The following is an 18645-nucleotide window of genomic DNA, read 5'->3' on the forward strand; positions in this document are numbered from 1 at the left end:
TGAAACAGACCACACAAACTGCATGCACAACAACATACATTGTTTTGATGAAGATGAATAAAACACACAAATATTGAACATTCTTGTTATCTGACATCTGAGTGTGACTGACTTGTTCTATTTTATTATTTTTAAATTTAGATATATTTATTGATTTTCAAATAATCAAGAACATTTGAAGCTGGCAGGGAACAAACTTAGATATAACACAATTCTTCAGAACTGAGTAGGACCATAATTGTAATAAGTCCCCTACCAGAGAATACGCAGATACATAGAAACATAACCTAACATAACATAAAAAAAAAAAAACAAAAATAAAACAGAACTCAAAGTAACCCCTCCCAACCTGTCACCCCATTAGTACAGTATTCACACCATTTGCCATATTCATAAAGATGTGACCATATAGCCCATTCTTTTCAAAGAGCTGGATACAATTGCATGAAACGGCCCCAAGTTGTCTTGAATGCGTTAAGTTTCTGTTTCCAGGAAAATCTTAATTTTTCTAGTTTTAGGCAAGACATGACATCTTGCAATCATTGTGAATGTACAGGAGGGTTGGGGTCTTTCCACTTTAAAAGAATGGCTCTGCGTGCTCGAAGTAAAGTGAAGGCCAGGGAATATTTCGTCCTGGCGCTCACTTGTACATGTTCCTCCACAACACCAAAGAGAGAGCCAATATAGGGTTTGGTTCCAACCTAATATCAAATACCTGGGACAGAGTGTTAAAAATTGTCGTCCAATAGACCTTTAGGTCTGGGCAAGACCAAAACATGTGGCCTAGGGTGGCCTCAGTAAGACTGTATCAAATACACAATGGACTAGTTTCAGGGTACATAGAAGACAGTCTGGCCCTGGAAATGTGCGCTCTATGTACAACTTTACATTGAATTAACCGATGGCGCGCACAAAAAGAGGAAGCATGGACAAGCTTGAGAGCAGAGGACCAGGAGTCATCTGATATAACAAGACCCAGATCCTCCTCCCAGGCCTTTTTAAATTTATCAGCTGGTGTGTTCTTGAACTCTGTCATGACATTATACAACCTAGAAATCAGACCTTTGGATGTTTTAAGTGATAATATATTGTCCATAATATTTGCTTGTGAACACATTTGAACAGTAGACAGTTGTGTGGTAAGAAAATGTATCTGTAGATGGCGAAAAAAGTCAGTATTGCGAAGGTTAAATTTCTTTTTCAACTGTGCAAACGACGCCACGGTACCATCTACTAACAAATCTTTAAAACGTTTAACCCCTTCTCGGTGCCACTTCTGAAAGCCTACATCAATGACAGATGGCTTAAATAAATGATTGTTTGGAATAGGGCTCCAGAGAGAGAAACCATCTAGGCCAAACTGTTTCCTAAATTGAACCCAAACCTTCAAAGTGTTTTTAACCACAGGATTGTCAAATATTGTAAGGGGAGGCAGAGGCAGAGCAGAACCAGCTGAGGCTAAGGGAGAGCAATTGGGTGAAGAGATTTCTAATGCTACCCAGTCAGGACAATCCGGCTGATCGTAATAGTGGAACCATTGTACTAGACACCTTAGGTGAGCCGCCCAGTAGTAAAAGCGAAAATTGGGCAAACCAAGGCCTCCCTCAAGTTTAGGTTTATGGAGGTATATCTTACTTAGGCGAGGCTTCTTGCCCTGCCAGATGTAAGAGTTTATGATTGAGTCCAGCTGTTGAAAAAAGGAATTTGGAACAAAGATGAGAAATGCTTGAAAGAGGTATAAGAATTTAGGTAGAATAACCATTTTGACAGAGTTCACACGCCCCACAAGAGATATTGATAAGGGTGACCACTGTGACATCAGCCGCCTTGTCTGGTTTAGTAGAACAGTGATATTTTCTTTGAGCAAGTACTTGTGCTTTTTAGTGACTGTAACCCCAGGATATGAACGTTTATGGTATTCGATCTTAAGATTCAGATGGGAGAAGTCCAGATGATGTGCCTGGTCATTAATTGGAAATAGCTCACTCTTGTTGAAATTTAATTTGTAGCCTGAGATTATTCCAAAGTTGTTTAGCAGTGTCAAGGCATTAGGAATAGAGTCATCCGGATTGGACAAATAAAGCAGGAGGTTGTCGGCATAAAGGGAGACCCTGTGCTCCACACCTCCTCTCCAGATTCCAGAGATTTTATTGCAGGTCCGTAGTGCTATGACGAGAGGTTCTAAGGCAAGATCAAAAAGCATTGAGCTTAAAGGGCACCCTTGGCGGGTACCACGGTGTAAATTGAATGGCCTGGAAAGTTGAGAGTTGGTACGAATCATGGCGGTAGGGTGAGAATAGAGCAATCTAATCCATGAGATAAAAGCGGGCCCAAACCCGAATTTTTCCAGCACAGCGAACAGGTACGGCCACTCAACACGATCGAATGCTTTCTCTGCATCCATTGAGACTACACATTCTGGTTGATCCTCATGGGCAGAATATAGAATATTACAAAGATGTCTAATGTTAAAATAGGATTGCCTGTTTTTAATAAAAACCAGTTTCATCTTTGGATATAATTATCGGAAGAATGTTCTCCAACCTGCAAGCCAGTATTTTAGCAAGTACCTTAGCATCCGTGTTGAGAAGTGATATGGGTCTATGGGAGGTACAGTTTGTGGCATCTTTTCCTTTCTTTGCTATGAGTATAATGCACGCCTCCAAAAAGGACTGAGGTAGGTAGCCCATTTTAGAAGACTCAGAGAAAACTGAGCAAAGTAATGGTGAGAGAGTCTTTGAAAATTTCTTAAAAAATTCAGATGGAAATCCGTCAACACCGGGGCTTTTGTATGATTGCATTGTATTTATGCCGGCTCACACTCTTTTTCTAACGACATGCAGAGAGAGCCTGCAGCACCCTTCTTCCTCTGTGGTGTCTGTGGAAAATAAGGTTGAATATGCAAACAGCACACCTTGTGGCATGAAGTGCAAATGCAGTCATGGCGTCGTCTGTGCGCCGTGGTTTGAATGGGGATATCGCTGATCATGTAAACCAGGGCCGGCTCTAGGCATAGGTGAACTAGGCGGCAGTTTTTTTTTTTTTTTTTTTTGGGGGGGGGGGGGCACGCTCCGTGTGAGCACTGCTCTGCGCCACTCCGACGCAACACCGGAAACACCGCACAGCACCGCTCGGTCTATTTAAGGTCATTGTTGGACGTCCCAGCAACGTACCCACAAGGTACAGAATGTAACGCCAGATGACGTCTTTTTTTACGTAATTTCGACGTCGGGTATCGACGTCACCAGGACCTCCAGACAAGGGCCAAAAAAAAGTGGGGAAAATATAATTTAAGTTCACCAAAATCTAATCATCGGGTTTGCGGTCCGAATTTCTCGCATATTCTTTAAGTCACTTCAGCATTTAATTACAGACGGGTGACACACGAGATTCGAACTCGCGACTTACTGTTGAGCGATCCTCAGCCTTACCTGTTGAGCTGTTCGTTTATTGAGTATATCCTCTGTAAACGGGAGGGTGACCACTATTTTGCGGAAAACTACTTATCCTGAAATACAGTGTAATACACACGAAACAAAGTGGTGGTTTTAAAAATGTTTGTTTTGTGTTTCTCCAAAGTTCACAATTTGATGAAAATACAAACTAAATTTAACCGCTTGGGTGGTCTTTTGTTAGACATAATTTTATCTTTACGAGACAATGAAAACAAACAGACTCAAAGAAAAAGAAATACAAGGCGGGGTTAACATTCACATAAACACTTTTCCAATGGTAAATTTATCAACGTTGTCTGGATGCTGAAATAACGTTGTTTTTCAACTGACATATTTCAGGAAAATTTTTACAAGTCATGATTTTAAAAATACTGACGATTATATACATCTAAAGAATGTTGATATTTCAATGTTGAATCCACAGTGAGTTTATGACACAACTTCAACCATTTACTATCAATGTTGTTTTGAGTCGAAGGTTATTTTCCTATTACTTCATTTGAATCAATCACCAGCAGATGCTAACTCGAAATGCATAAAGACGGCATCCAACCTGCTGACAAGCCAAAATTCACAGGTACAGGAAACTACGATCACAATCTAATTCTTTTTAAACAAATTTTATTGCAAAAAACTTCACAGTAAAAATACCGAAAATACCGATATACTCAAAATACCGGACCAGTGGCGAATCTGCAGCTAACTCTTCCTCCGCATCCGCTGTGCCAGCATGCTATGGTGCTGATGGCCCTCAAAAGGGACTGTGACCGGCCGGTCCAAGGTGGATCCAGACTACCGTCGGTCCACAAAAACAGGAATCAGTGTTCCCCGACAACGCTGGACTAGCGATCAAGGGAAAAACACTTAATTTGCCCGACAGCAGCGTCTCCAGCTCCGTGGCTTTCGCAGTAAAGTGTACACATCTGACACACCTCCACTTCCGGGTTCACTTAGTCAAGCTAATATACATTATGGCAGCCAATAAGTGAACACAGACACAGAACTTCCTGTCTGTCGCCCTTCAAAATAAAACAAAAATAAATGCATCAAAACCGATATCATAAATAGTACGTCATTCCTCATCTCGTTCAGATGGTAAACATTTTTAATCAAGGAACATAAAGTTTGCCCGACTTTCGAATGTTCAACCGCATGTAGACGTCAATATTGGGTCCTAATTTAGACGTCCAGATCTTCAACGTCATCTAGACGTTGAAATTGGGTAATAATAAGATGTCCAAATACCTCACCTATTTTGGACGTCCAAATACCTCACCTATTTTGGACGTCCAAATAGGTCTATAATTGGTCTTGGACGGACGGACGCAATATGGACATGATCTGGTGGACGTCCATACGACGTCCAATGTTTAAGGGGAATAGGCCATATATGCAGCTGTGTAAACATTCAGAAACATTCAACGACAGCTTGATTAAAGGCAAAATAGAAGTTTGTCATATAAAACTTGAGTGTGTTTTAATTTTTGTTTGCCTGCTTTTTAAAGTGTACATTTTAATCAGCATACATCTGAAAATTAATGTGAGGACAAATAAAACATCTTTAAACAGTTTAAAGTTTTTCATAAAGACAAAATGATTTTATTTTGTATAAAGCCAGAGGTGAACTCCTTAACATTGAGAACCACGGGCAGTTAGAACTGTCACTTAATGAGTGGTTACAGAGAAGAAAAAAAACCTAAATATCTCTACACTGGATTTCGGGCACCATGCCGGAGGTCTTCAAGCCTTGCTGATGTCCATACTGACCAAGCACCTTTCTGTTAGATGCTTTCATAATACAGGACTTTTTTTTAAACACGCCTTTCAGCAGCAAAGTTGATCAAAAAATAAATTTTTCATTGAAGTACCAATCTTTCTTCCATTCATGATCATTTGTCACATAATTAAAGCAACCTCATCAATTCAAAGAAATATAATTTTTCTGAATAGTCAACTAATCGCTACAATAGTCCGCGGTTCATCGACCATTAAAATAGGGTCAGTTGCAGCCCGACTCCACAACATATGTTAAAGGAAGATGGGAAAGAGAAACTCCTGTAAAGACAACTGCTGAGGACTGGATCAACATCTGTAAAACACAGTCATTCACCTCAAGCTCGGGCCTCTGGAGGGAGATTGCTTGGAGAAATATCCTCAGACTTTTTCTCACCCCAAAGACCAAAGAGTCCCAGACGAACGGGCCTGAACTCGGTCATTGTTGGAGGATGTGTGGTAACACGTCTGCTGGATATTTCCACAGTTTTTGGAAGCATCCTATACTTTCACTCTTTTGTGAAAATGTTCTAAAACAAATTACATCAACTTTAAGATCAGATAGATTTCTCCTTCAGTCTGATGTGTTTTGGGAAATTACCAAGAACCATCAAGGAAAAAGACATATATAAGACTATAACTATAGTTGCAACAGTTGCGTGCTGATTCAAAAACAGATACAAAGAGTTGATTCTGGTGAGGTGCAAGGTTTGATGATTAGGAATATTCCCACTTTGAGCGAAAAAAGGACATGCTGTGTTTCCTAAAGAGGAATGCTGTGTTGTTGCTGTTATCACACTTCCACAAGTATAAACCAAACAGCCATAACGATGGAGATCCTCCACCAGTCACATTCATGTGTTCATTCAGACGTTTCCATACCTGTTCTGTGTGACTTGACCTGAGGTTCCCCGATCATTTTGATCAGTCTGCGCTGACGAGCAATCTCCTCCTTGTAGTTATTGGTAGTTTGTTCAAACATGGTGAAGATTCCTCCAGCAGCAGCAGCAGTTAGTCCCTCGATGAAAAACTCTCACAAAGCCCGTCGTGAACTCACTGTTGGTGACGGAGATGAAATATTTCCTCTGTGAGACACAAAAACACAGCTGTTATGTGTTCTAAACTACAGTGAAAGCTGCTTCTTTTCTCTCACTGATTTCAACAATCACCAACATTTAGCTTCATACTGACACCCAGAGTTTGAGAAATACTGAGGTCCACCACCAACTATCCCCCTGAACATTAGTTACAAAGAATACATGAAAATGAAAAGCAATATCTAACAGAACTGCAAGTATTTCTTAAAAAATAGACAGCCTTTAATATGTAAATATTGTGTATTATCAGCCTGTTGCTTGACATCCTCTCCATCTGTTGTTTTTGTGCTAAATAACATTCAAACAGCACAGAATGCAGAATCTTCTGAAGCTGAACATCTAAACCAGAGAGATTTCTCCTCACACTTCATGTTATGGCATAAAAAAAATTCACCAATCAAAGCCTAATCATGCTTAAAACTCCTAAACTGATGCTTCAGAAGGCAGAATTTATTCTACTCTGTTCATGTTTTCTTGTTGTATCTGGCTGGATCAAGCTCAGTAGCAGAAATGTCTTTTCTCAGCTTCGTTTCTCACTCTGCTCTCCTTCAGTGTTTTTCCATCTTGTCCTCATGCCCTCAGGCTCCTCTTCTGTGTCCTCCTGTTTTTCACAAACTACTCCCTCTCTGTCTCTCTCATCCTCTTCTTCTCTCATATTATGTCCTCTTTCTTCTGTCTTCTCTTGTCTCCTCACTTTCTCCTCTCTCTCCAACCTCTGAAATATTTTTCGACAAATATTTTGTTTCTCTCCTTCATCACCTCTCTGTCTTTTCATCACTCTCTTCCCCCAAAGCTGAGCTTAGTTTGGCACAGCCTTTATATTATCTGAATAAAGTAAACCCAGGATCAATGTACATTTAGAAAATCTACCTGTAAAACCAGGAAAAAGTAACTTTTGAAACAGAAACGTCGCGAGTCTGTTACAGCAGACACTGCTCACAAAACGGTACAAACTAATCAAACTACGTCGTCAAGAGGCAGTACAGATTCAAGGTGAACTTAATAAATGGTTTTAAGATGAATGACGGCGAGAGTCCGAACTCTTATTTGGATAAAAGTGGAATTGAAGTACAATATTTACAGCTGATTACCTGGTTTGTATCTCCCCGCCATGCGGCGTCGCTTCTTCTTCGTGGAGTTTATTTTGACTGCTTCGTTCTTCTTCTGTTGGCAGCTTTGTAAAACGTCTTGATGTTGATTAGCGCCACCTTCTGTGTTGGAGTGTGATCCAAACTTCACTTCTTTTTATTTGAGGGTTGAGTGGGAGGCTGGAATGTGGTGTTTGTTTTGAACAATCAATGTAATGATGATCATCGATCAGACATCAACATGCTATCAAATGTTTGAGTGAGACAAAACACCTGGAATTCCTGATTGGTTGTATTTATTTATTTCCAGAATGATGCAGGGAATAGTATTTTGGAATGACTAACAGATCACTGTTGAAGATTAAAACTGATACAGAATCAAGAGCTTATTAGAAAAACAAGTCTGGAATGATGCATGGTGCATGCTTTATTCAATTGTTTCAAATCAACCGTTTGTTTTGAGGAATGACGACACAGGATTATGAGTTTAAACACATGCTGCCAATGTAAAGAGAAGTTTCAGACACTATGTCAGCAGACTCAAGTCTGAGTTCTCCATCTGTCTCTGAGCTTGTACGGCAGCTTTTTTAAAATGTTCAACATATTTGAAGGCATGTCCAGGAGATACAGCACATCCTCCATCGCGTTGCAGCAGCCTCTGAGACTGCTCCTGTAGTATTTGGATTTGAATTAAGCTGATGAACATACTGTGTGTTGGCTGTTTCATTTTCAAACACCGAACATTTAGGGACTTTATTGGATGAGGATGGTACATTTTCCATCACAGTGATGTCACTAACCATTCCAATACAAAAATTAAATTATATTTTCTGTTCAATACACTAAAACCAACATTAAGTTTCATTTGTTTCAGCTTGTTCCACGAAACACATGTTCTCATTCATTTGAGTTGATTGTTGTTCAGTTTCCTTCACCCCACGTCTCGTTCCATTTTCAAATGTGTGAGTGTATTTCATTATGCTTGAAAACCATTCGACTTCTTAATCAACTTCATCTTATGGCAACAATTCATCATGAGCATTTTGAGCACACTCACAGAGTTTGTTCAACTTCTCCAGAAATGTCTTTATTTGAGACACATTTTCCTTTAGTTTCATGAGCACTTTCAGTTTGAATATCATTCCTTTCATTTTGCATGCACATCCACCTATTTCACCTCCACCAACAGTGCACCACACCTCCCCACGTCACCAAACCCCGCCCCTTCTAAAGTGAGGAATCCTCCTCTCAACAGACACCACAATACACTGTATCACATGTGAAGCTAGCTAACAAAAATACTAATGTTATTAACATTGTTGCATCCTTTTCTAATTTAAATGCAAGCAATTAAATTAAATTATGAGGCTTCTTACCATGTTACTCTGTTACTCCCATTCCTTTCTCTGTGCTCAGTAATAATTTGCATACAGGAATGTTGTTTTACTGAACATTTCATGTTCATTGTTGTCTTTAGGCACACTTAATTATCTGACTTCTTCTGTAGAAATTCCAGGGCCATTTGGAAACTTGATTAGTCGTACAATTTATCAGTATATAGTGTAAATAACTATAGTCGGTTGGTGTTGGTGTTGTACTGTGACTGTTTCTTGTTGTGGTTCTTTGGTTCACAAGGAGAGGTGTGATTGAATGTAAGAGGATGATAGGTCAGTCAGCTGACCTCCGAAAAATTTGTCCTCTTCACTTCTGAGATGACGGCGCTGAAGTAACAACTCAATGGTTTTGCAGGGACTTTGGAAAACATACACACACACAAATACACATCAAGATATACACATGAATAGACAGGAAACATGGAAATTCCCAAGATAATATGAAGTGATTTCAACATGTGATACACACAGACACACATAATGTATTGAGAGGAATAACGGTGCTGTCCATGGTGCTGAAACAAGAACTAAATACAATTATGAGGTACTGTGTATGCCAAATGTCAATTTTTTCCTTCTTTACATTTGACTATCATAGTAAAATTAGCTTTAACAAGATACATTCTGTGCTGGACTGTACACCTTAATAATTAAGAGCTATTTAATGACGTTTTGAAACAAAGACATAAGTAACAACTCCATTCCTTAAAAGAATTAATGATTATCAATCTGCTGCAACAGGGTAAGCATGGAAGCAAACTCACATTTTTTTGATTTATTCATCGTCTCTCAGGTTCACACAACATTCTGTGAACTGTTTATCACACGACCTTTACAAATATTTCACTTACTTTACAGGGGCGATGATTTACAAATAAAGTGTCTTGGGAACAAAGTTTTTGTTTACACAATATAAACTATCAAATTCATGATTGAATTCATGTTGAACCTGTACTGACCCTGTCTGCTTTTCTTCCTGCTATTTTTGTTTTGTTCCGTGAAAGAAATTGCAATAATGGCATTAAAAAGTCCAAAAAAGAGATGACTCAGGGAAACAACACATAACAGCCTGGTGATCAGTGGAGACTGTTTACATTCACTACATTTATGTTTTCAGTCATTGAAGATATTCTGTGAAAGACATTAAGAGCTTAACATACGTTTCAGACAGAGACTCCACGTTGATACTGTTTCCTTTTGAGCTGAGAAATCTCTCTATATTCTGTACAACTCACTGATACTAGTGTATGTAACTTACTGTGTGTAAGTGTGGGAAAACATCTGCAAGTTCCCTGAAAATAATTGTTTTTCATTTAAAAAAAAAAAAAAATGAAACAAGAATTGTGTTTAAGGTTGGCTGTCATGAAAACAAAAATCCACTTTTATCACAAACAAAAATTGATATAGATATTGTAGAATTTAAAACTATGAAAATAATTTAAAAGCAAAGAATAACTTGGTCATATTGAAAAACTCTCCTGTAAGTCAGAAAATGGCTGATTTAAAGGTGCATTAAGGAGTTTTACAACCTTAAAAATACTTATTTTCCACCATAAATATGTTACACATTTTTAATGATGTGTACAATGTGCCCTGACATATTCATTACAAGAACCTCTAACAGCGCTAAATTGTCACTTGAAAGTTGCAGTGCCGGTCCGGCACCAGCATTTTTTTGGGGAGAATTTGAAAGGAATGATGTAATGCGCGCTCCGGCTGGTTAGGTTTCGTTATGTCCGCCATTACTCCACCAGATGCTTAGTGATCAACAACTGAGCAGGATCTTCCAGAAAGTAAGAACAGACTGGCTTCTAGCACTGCCACAACTCCAGCACAGACTCCACCAGGTAAAAGAAACTTAAATCTTACTTGAGCGCTTCTAAACGAGCGAAGACGGAGTTCCTCTCTTCCGTGCACGGGAGCCGCAGGGACGTGTTTTTCACTAAGCTGCATTACGCCCAAGGCCTGCAGGGGGCGCTGTTTCGCATAAAACGTGCAAACTCCTTAAGGCACCTTTAAGAGGAGACTTAAAGTGTTCAACTGACAAAGTCTGCACCACTCCAAAAAGATTCCGTGTCACAAATTGCGGTGCAAAAATATGGAATAAATTATCCATGGAGACTAAATGATTGATAAATTCATACCGATTCAACAAAAGATAGAAAGAGTTGATTCTGGCGAGGCGCACGGTTTGATGATAACATGAATCACTAACTACTCCCTCTCTGTCTCTCTCTCATCCTCTTGTTCTCTCTTGTTATGTCCTCTTTCTTCTGTCTTCACTTCTTCACTTGTCTCTTCACGTGCACCACTCTCTCCAACCTCTTTGTGTTGTTTCTCTCCTTCATCATCTCTCTGTCTTTTCATCACACTCTCCCTCTGTTGTAACTTTGAGTCACATTAGTTTATTATTTGTTGATGTAATTTCATTTACATGATTGATTAAAGGCTGTATTGATTTCATGATTATCACAGTTAGTTTGAGAAGAAAAACGCTTTATTTTCGGGGACCCCAGCAAACTTGGCGGACTACTTTCCTCTGGACCTAAACCGGACAGGATCTCCGCTCACTGGACGCTGTCAGGGGTAAGTCTGTGTGAAAGCACAACACTGCTGACTGGGATGCCATACAGATTCATGTCAAAAATCCCGAACTATCCCTTTAATGTGTATTCAGCCCTAATGTAGCGCAGTATAGTTTTGGCCAGTAGGGTGCGCTCCTGTGAATTAATCTTTTCCTGTTTTGCAGGTAAGCTGGTTTATAAAATCTATACAAATCATACACAACAGTTGGGGAAGATCCCCCCCGCCCCCCCCCCCCCCCCCCCCCCCCCCCCCCCCCCCCCCATTTTATTTTTATATCTAAGGTCATTTATCCGTTGATAAACCACTGTTAATGTGTATTCAGCCCTAATGTAGCGTAGTATAGTTTTGGCCAGCTGGGGGCGCTCGGTACTTTGCACATCAGTAGCTGAAGTGGTAGAAGTCAGTGTGATGCAGCAATGTTACTGATCAAAGAAGAGTGTGCTCCTGTTAATGAATCTTTTTCTGTTTTGAACGTAAGCTGGTTTATAAAATCTATACAAATAATACACAACAGCTGGGGAAGATCTCAAGTGCCTCAGAATGTAATGGTTATCGAGTTGAAAGCTGAATTTAAAACATTTTGAGTTGGTGAAGGCAACTCACCACATTTTTCAGGGAAGATGGATACCATGTAGTCCGTGGCAAATTGTGGCAATGAGCCATAGAACTGTTTCATGTATATTTTGAGGTCATGTGATAAAAGTGGGTTAATGAAAGATGCATGTAACTGTTGTTTGAGCATGAGTTTATGGCCAGAACTTTTCTGAAACGGAGTGAATGTGTCTTGTCATACTTATCTCGTCAGTATTAAACTGTATAGAAAGTCCTTGTTGTTCACATATGTATATGGACTTAGGAAGTTTTGGGATTTTATTAGTGATTAGACCAAGTTTTAATGATATGTGTTTATTTCATTCAAGGTAAAAACAGGTTTACAGTTAAAAGCATCAATCTGAAATAGGTTGAGAATCATAAATACAGTTCATAGGAGTAATTGAATCAGATAATGAAACAGTGAATATGAACAAGGATTGAAAGCACTGTAAAACTGTGATTTGGATTGACTCAGAGTTTTGGTTATTGATAAAAATGTACATTGTGATTTTGACAGTGTGATGTATGTGGTACAATGTGGTTAGAATGTTATTGATTAGGATAAGGGTTTTCATTATTGCTGTTGTTTTGTGTTGAACGCGCATCAATTTTGAGGTCTGACGCTGAACAATGCCGGGCCCCCGAGGACACGTTTGACGCAGTGCGTTGACGCGTCGCGTCTATGGTGGGAAGACGGGGCTTCTGGCCTTATTTTCTTGTGCTGAGCATCATGGCTAACCCTGTTGAGCGAGTAACTTGGCTTTAATTGCTTCATAAATCCAGACAACGACACTGTCGGCGGACAGTACACCGTGCCTGGGTGCACGACATTATCCACAGACGGTCAGAATTTGGTGAGTTTCACCATTTGCTCCAGGAGCTGCGCCAGGATCAGTGTCGCTTTCACCGGTCCCCGCTCCCTGACCTACGTCACCATAGACACGCTCTCTGACTGGTTTGCCGCAAAATCGTGAAGCGTCAAAAGTTCAGATTTCCCAATTTCAGCGTTGGCTGCAAAATTGCAACGCGTCGCAAAATCACGCCGCCGACGCCAGAACGTCCCGATGTGCTCGAAACCATGTCCGACTGACACGTTTCGTTGCCGGTTGAATGCGCGTTCCCCATCGTTCTCAATTGTATTTGGGTGCAAAAATGCGGAAATCATTTGGCGGTGTGAACACAGCTTTACACGAGCGCCCCCTTCCCTCAGCCTCTCGCACTGGCCCTGTCTTGTCCCACCGAGCTGCATTGTTGGTGTCCGCTCGGAGCCTGTAGCTGGTGACAGCCATGCTGTGCTCTTCCCGAGGCTTTGTACAGATCCTGCTATTGTGGCGTTGTTGGGGTCAGCTCGAGACAGTGGACGCAGTCCCTGCCAGGGGTCCATCCCTACTGGGTATTGCCTCCGCCAGGCTTCATGGGCAGGCCCGTCTGGTGGTTGCAGGCCCCAATGTGGCGTTAAGGATTGTCAGCGTGCTGTCTGACTGGCCTGCAGGTTATGTACCTGCAGGGGCCTTGACGCCCTGGCGGACTCCCTCTCCTGTTGGAATCCTCCACCAGGGGGGTGGTGCCACCATAAAGAGGCCGTGCACTTGAGGTTCTTACGGGAAGCGACCCACTGTCCGCTTGACCCCCTCAAGGAAAGCCGCCAGCCTCTGGGCCAGGATGCGCTGGCGCATTCTTGGCCGCAGGTACGCTTCCCACTGACCCCTCTGCTTTCGATGACGCTCATCAGGGTGTTTCAAGAGGGGCACACCCACTGCTGTTGGTGGCCCCCTACTGGCTGGTGTGGGCTTAGTTTCCTCTGCTCCAGAGGTTGTCTGGCAGTGGGCCATGGTGCCTTCTCAGCAGGAGGGATCTGCTGTTTGAGCGTGGAGGCTGGGTGTATCACCCCTGCCCTCACCGTCTCTGTCTTTGCGGTGGCTATTGAGGGGCCCGACTTGCTGCTGAGCAGCAGTTCGGAGCCTGTCAGGTGGATCATCTTGAGTGCTAGGGCACCATCTACCAGGCTGCTGTATGACAACAGGTGGAAGTTATTTGCACAGTGGTGCACTGGCCGGGGGAGGACCCGGTGCTCTGCCTGGTCCCCGGGGTCCTGGAATTCCTGCAGTCTCTTTTGGACGGAGGCCGATCCCCATCCACCCTGAGGGTGTATGTGGCGGCGACATCGGCCCGCCATTCCCGGGTCGCAGGCAGCATGATTGGGAGCCACACTCTGGTGTCAGCCTTCCCCAGGGGGGCTTTGAGGCTTCAACCCTACCCAGAACCCCACAGGTGCCAGCCTGGGATCTACATCTGGTGCTGGAGAGCTTGTGTCAGCCTCCCTTTGAACCCCTGGCAGCAGCAGAGTTGTAGTGGGTGTCACGCAAGGCGGCATTCCTGCTGGTCATTACCACAGCGAAGCGTGTGGGGGAGCTGCACGGCCTGTCTGTTCACCCGACATGCCTCATGTGGCATTCGGATAGGGCGGGCGTCACGCTGTGACCGAATGCCACCTTCCTTCCTAAGGTGCTGTCGAGGCTGTGAGCCAACCAGCCAAAGTGACTCGCTCGGTGACTTGCTCCTGTGCCCAGTTATACCTCTGAGAAGCGACATGGCGGCTACGGCGGTTGTCTGCTATGGAGGCCCCAATAAGGGTTTTGCTCTCCCCAGGCAGCACCTGTCCCAGTGGGTTGTGGACTCCATTCGCCATTCCTATCAGATCGCAGGCCGGCCTCTGCCCCAGGGTGTGCAGTGTCATTCCACCAGGGCGGTGTCCACGTCATGGGTCACCCTGAAGGGGGTGCCCTTGGATGGACTATGTGCTGCCGCCGTCTGGACGACACCTGGCACCTTCTCCAGGTTCTACAGGTTGGGCATTGTGCCTCCGCATGCACTGTGGGTGGTACTGGGCCCTGCAGAGGCTTCTCAGTGAGGTTGGTCTGAGTGACTGAGTTGGCACGTCATTCCAGTGCTTTAAGCACCGCCTCTGGCGGTCAGTAGGGATGAAATTAAACGAAAGTTACGAATGTAACTACAGTTCTATAAATCCCAGATGACCGCCAGAGCGCTCTGTCTCTTGGAATCCTCGTGGTCACGCAAGAAGATTCCGTAGGAGCCAAGCCGGGTTGGAGACCGAACCTTGTCGTAGTTCCTGGGTCACGAGTGACATCGTTGGTGTACATACTTGAACTGCACATATGCGAAGGGAACATTGCGGTGCTTCAAGCACCGCCTCTGGCGTTCATTCGGGATTCATAGAACTGTAGTTACATTCGTAACTTTTGTTTTGAACAACTATCAACCTGAGGATCATAATCAATGAGACATCAACATGTAATCAAATGTTTTGAGTGAGACACAGCACCAACAAATTCTGATTGGTTGTACATTTTTCCAGAAAGATGCAGGGAATAGTGTTGTAAATCACCAACTGATCACCATCAACATTTGAAACTGATACACCAACTCAACATAAATTGAGATTCTTCAAATCTGATTATTTTTGTGTTTTGTTTATTATTTAGTTGTTTTTAATCACAGACCATGTGAAAAAGTTTGCTGATGATGTCTACAGATGATGTCTACATATTAGGAGTCATATTTACCCCCAAAATTCACATCACATCTGAATATGAATTTTAACTTTGAACTTCTTTTCAAAAACTTTGACTGTGTATAAAAGAAGCAAAAACAAAAGCAAAACAATGTAGTTTTCTCAACACCCAGCCATTTCATCCACCACTTCTTATAATACAGTACATACTAGCACATTTTAAACAACAAAATCAAACACAATAAAAAAAATAGCGGAGTCATAAACAAAAGTGGCTTCAGGATAATACCACTAAACTAATAGATCTAAAAGTTGACAAGAAGTTTCATAAACTAAAAAGTGGACAAGATGTACATAACTAGAGGAACTAGAACTATAATAATAAGTATAATAACAGTACTCATGGTATATTTTCCATAAAATATATTCACGAAAAATAAATTCAGCGTAAACTTATTTTTGGTAAGAAATATTTTCACAAAAAGCCTTTTGTCTGCACAAAACAAACAAGACACTTAAATGAACACACTACTTCATAAAGTGAATTTCAACCCTCTTTTCGAAGCCTGTCAAAGAATGTTCCCGTCAAAGTTAAAAACCCAAAATGTGCACAATCTTTTTGGTTTTAAAAAATGATGGTGGATTTCAACTGTGTACATTTTTTGAAGTTCTCAGTCATTCTCCACTTTCCCTTGGAAATGTTTTTCCCTCAAACAGATACGTCACTACTTGAAGGACAAAGGCCATTTTACGCCGGATGCTCAGTGGGACATGAGGTCACCAAGTAGTAGCTGCAAGCACAGAAATATGGCTACAAGAATCAGCCCCCATACGGCTGTAATTCCACCAAATCCAAGTGGATCCAGAGCTCTGCAGCGGAGATTTGAAATCCCCAACAGATGCAAATGTGTTGCAAAGTGCAAAGGGGAATTTTTATTTTGGATCAACATCCGGTCATCTGTGGCTTGAAAAGTCCATCTGTCATCCAATCCCTTGCGTGTTGGCTGCAGTATGTGGAGAAAATAGACTGCGTTGTTGGATCACTTGCGACTGTTTCACCTGTGGATTGCATCAACTTATAAGTAAAATGCTTCCAGTGGACAGAAAGGCTTTTTTTTTTTTTTTTTTTTTTACAATGGGCTCTAAAGCTAGTCACCGTATACACATCTATGGCCAAACACCTACTGCTTGTAGCTATTGCTGCATGACGCAATGGTTCTGCTGTGGATCCATTCTGGAAATGGACTGAAGGGAAAATATTTCAACCCCTCCTGCACAAAAGCTGGAATGATTTTTTTTAACCCAGCTTCTAAACAACAACAAAAAAGTCTAATTGAAAATCAAAGAAAAAAAATCAAAAATCGAAGAAAAAGTCCCAGTACCAAGGTGACTCAACTTTCCGCCAACAAAAATGTCAAAATCAATTATTTATGAGTTTTCATATGGTTCTCCAACCACTTTGGACAAGAACATCCTTTCCCACATGACTCAAGAATATGGCTTCTCACCAGTGTGAGTCCTCATGTGAATCTTCAAATAACTGGGTTTACTGAAGGTTTTGCCACACGTTTCACAAGAATATGGCTTCTCACCAGTGTGAGATCTCATGTGTTCTAACAAATGACAATGTTTACAGAAACCTTTGCCACAAGTTTTACAAGAATATGGCTTCTCACCAGTGTGAGTTCTCATGTGAATTTTCAAACAAATTGGTATACTGAAACTTTTCCCACATGTTTCACAAGAATACGGCTTCTTACGAGTGTGAGTTCTCATGTGAATCTTCAAATAACTGAATTTACTGAAGGTTTTGCCACATGTTGCACAAGAATTTGGTTTCTCACCAGTTTGAGTTCTCCTGTGTTCCAACAAATGACACTGTTTACAGAAACCTTTCCTACATGTTTCACAAGAATGTGGCTTCTCACCAGTGTGAGTTCTCATGTGAATTTTCAAACAAATCTGTGTACTGTAACTTTTCCGACATGTCTCACAAGAATACCGATTCTCACCAGTGTGCGTTCTCATGTGAATGGTCAACTGACTCCGCATACTGTAACTTTCGCCACACGTTTCACAAGAATACGGCTTCCCACCAGTGTGAGTTCTCATGTGAATCCTCAAAACACTGCGTTCACTAAAGCTTTCGCCACATGATTCACAAGAATACGGCTTCCCACCAGTGTGAGTTCTCAAGTGAATCTTCAAATCACTGCGTTCACTAAAGCTTTCGCCACACGTTTCACAAGAATACAGCTTCTCACCAGTGTGAGTTCTCATGTGAATTGTGAAATTCTTCCATTCAGTAAAATGTTGTCCACAAGTTCCACAAGAATACGGCTTCTCACCAGTGTGAGTTCTCATGTGAATCTTCAAAACACTGCGTTCACTAAAGCTTTCGCCACACGTTTCACAAGAATACAGCTTCTCACCAGTGTGAGTTCTCATGTGAATTGCGAAATTCTTCCATTCGGTAAAACGTTGTCTACAAATTCCACAAGAATACGGCTTCTCACCAGTGTGCGTTTTCATGTGAATCTTCAAATAACCGTGTTCACTGAAGCTTTTGCCACATGTTTCACAAGAATGCGGCTTCTCACCGGTGTGAGTTCTCAAGTGTCCCAATAAATTGCACTGTTTATAGAAACTTTTCCCACAAGTTCCACAAGAATATGGCTTCTCAGCAGTGTGAGTTCTCATGTGAATCTTCAAGTTACTGCGTTCACTGAAGCTTTTGCCACATGTTTTACATACTACCTTCTTATTAATGACTGCTTCTGCCTTCTGACATAATTCACGTTTCCTACCAACAATTGTCCCACATGTTTCTTCAGAAAGACGCTTTTCACAGTCAGCCTGCTTCTCTAACACAGGAATGTTCTCCACACAGTCACTACGAAAGATGTAGATTATCACATCTGTATTCATTGTTAATTCTGAGTCCAGATTTTTTTTTACATGGTGGTCTTCAGAGTCACCAGAGAGGAGCTGCTCAGTGTCCGGGACTTCTGCTGGTTCACTCAGGTCACTTTGTTCCTTAATAGAGAGAACCTCATAGGAATCACGAAGTCCTGGTTCTTCGTCTTCCTCTTTGATCTGTGGAGGTTCTGGTTCCTCCTGCTCCTC

At 41.7% G+C, this 18645-nt stretch overlaps 1 protein-coding gene across 1 annotated transcript; it reads right to left on the bottom strand.

The window, feature by feature from the left end:
• Positions 1-16629: 16629 nt before the first annotated feature.
• On the bottom strand, positions 16630-18601 carry LOC115408300 (zinc finger protein 615-like). Its single transcript, XM_030118963.1, has one exon. The coding sequence runs from the start codon at positions 18445-18447 to the stop codon at positions 17008-17010; it is 1440 nt and encodes a 479-aa protein (XP_029974823.1). The 5' UTR covers positions 18448-18601; the 3' UTR covers positions 16630-17007.
• Positions 18602-18645: the final 44 nt, after the last annotated feature.

This window comes from Salarias fasciatus, chromosome 3 (genome assembly GCF_902148845.1).
Source record: "Salarias fasciatus chromosome 3, fSalaFa1.1, whole genome shotgun sequence".
Taxonomy (NCBI): domain Eukaryota; kingdom Metazoa; phylum Chordata; class Actinopteri; order Blenniiformes; family Blenniidae; genus Salarias; species Salarias fasciatus.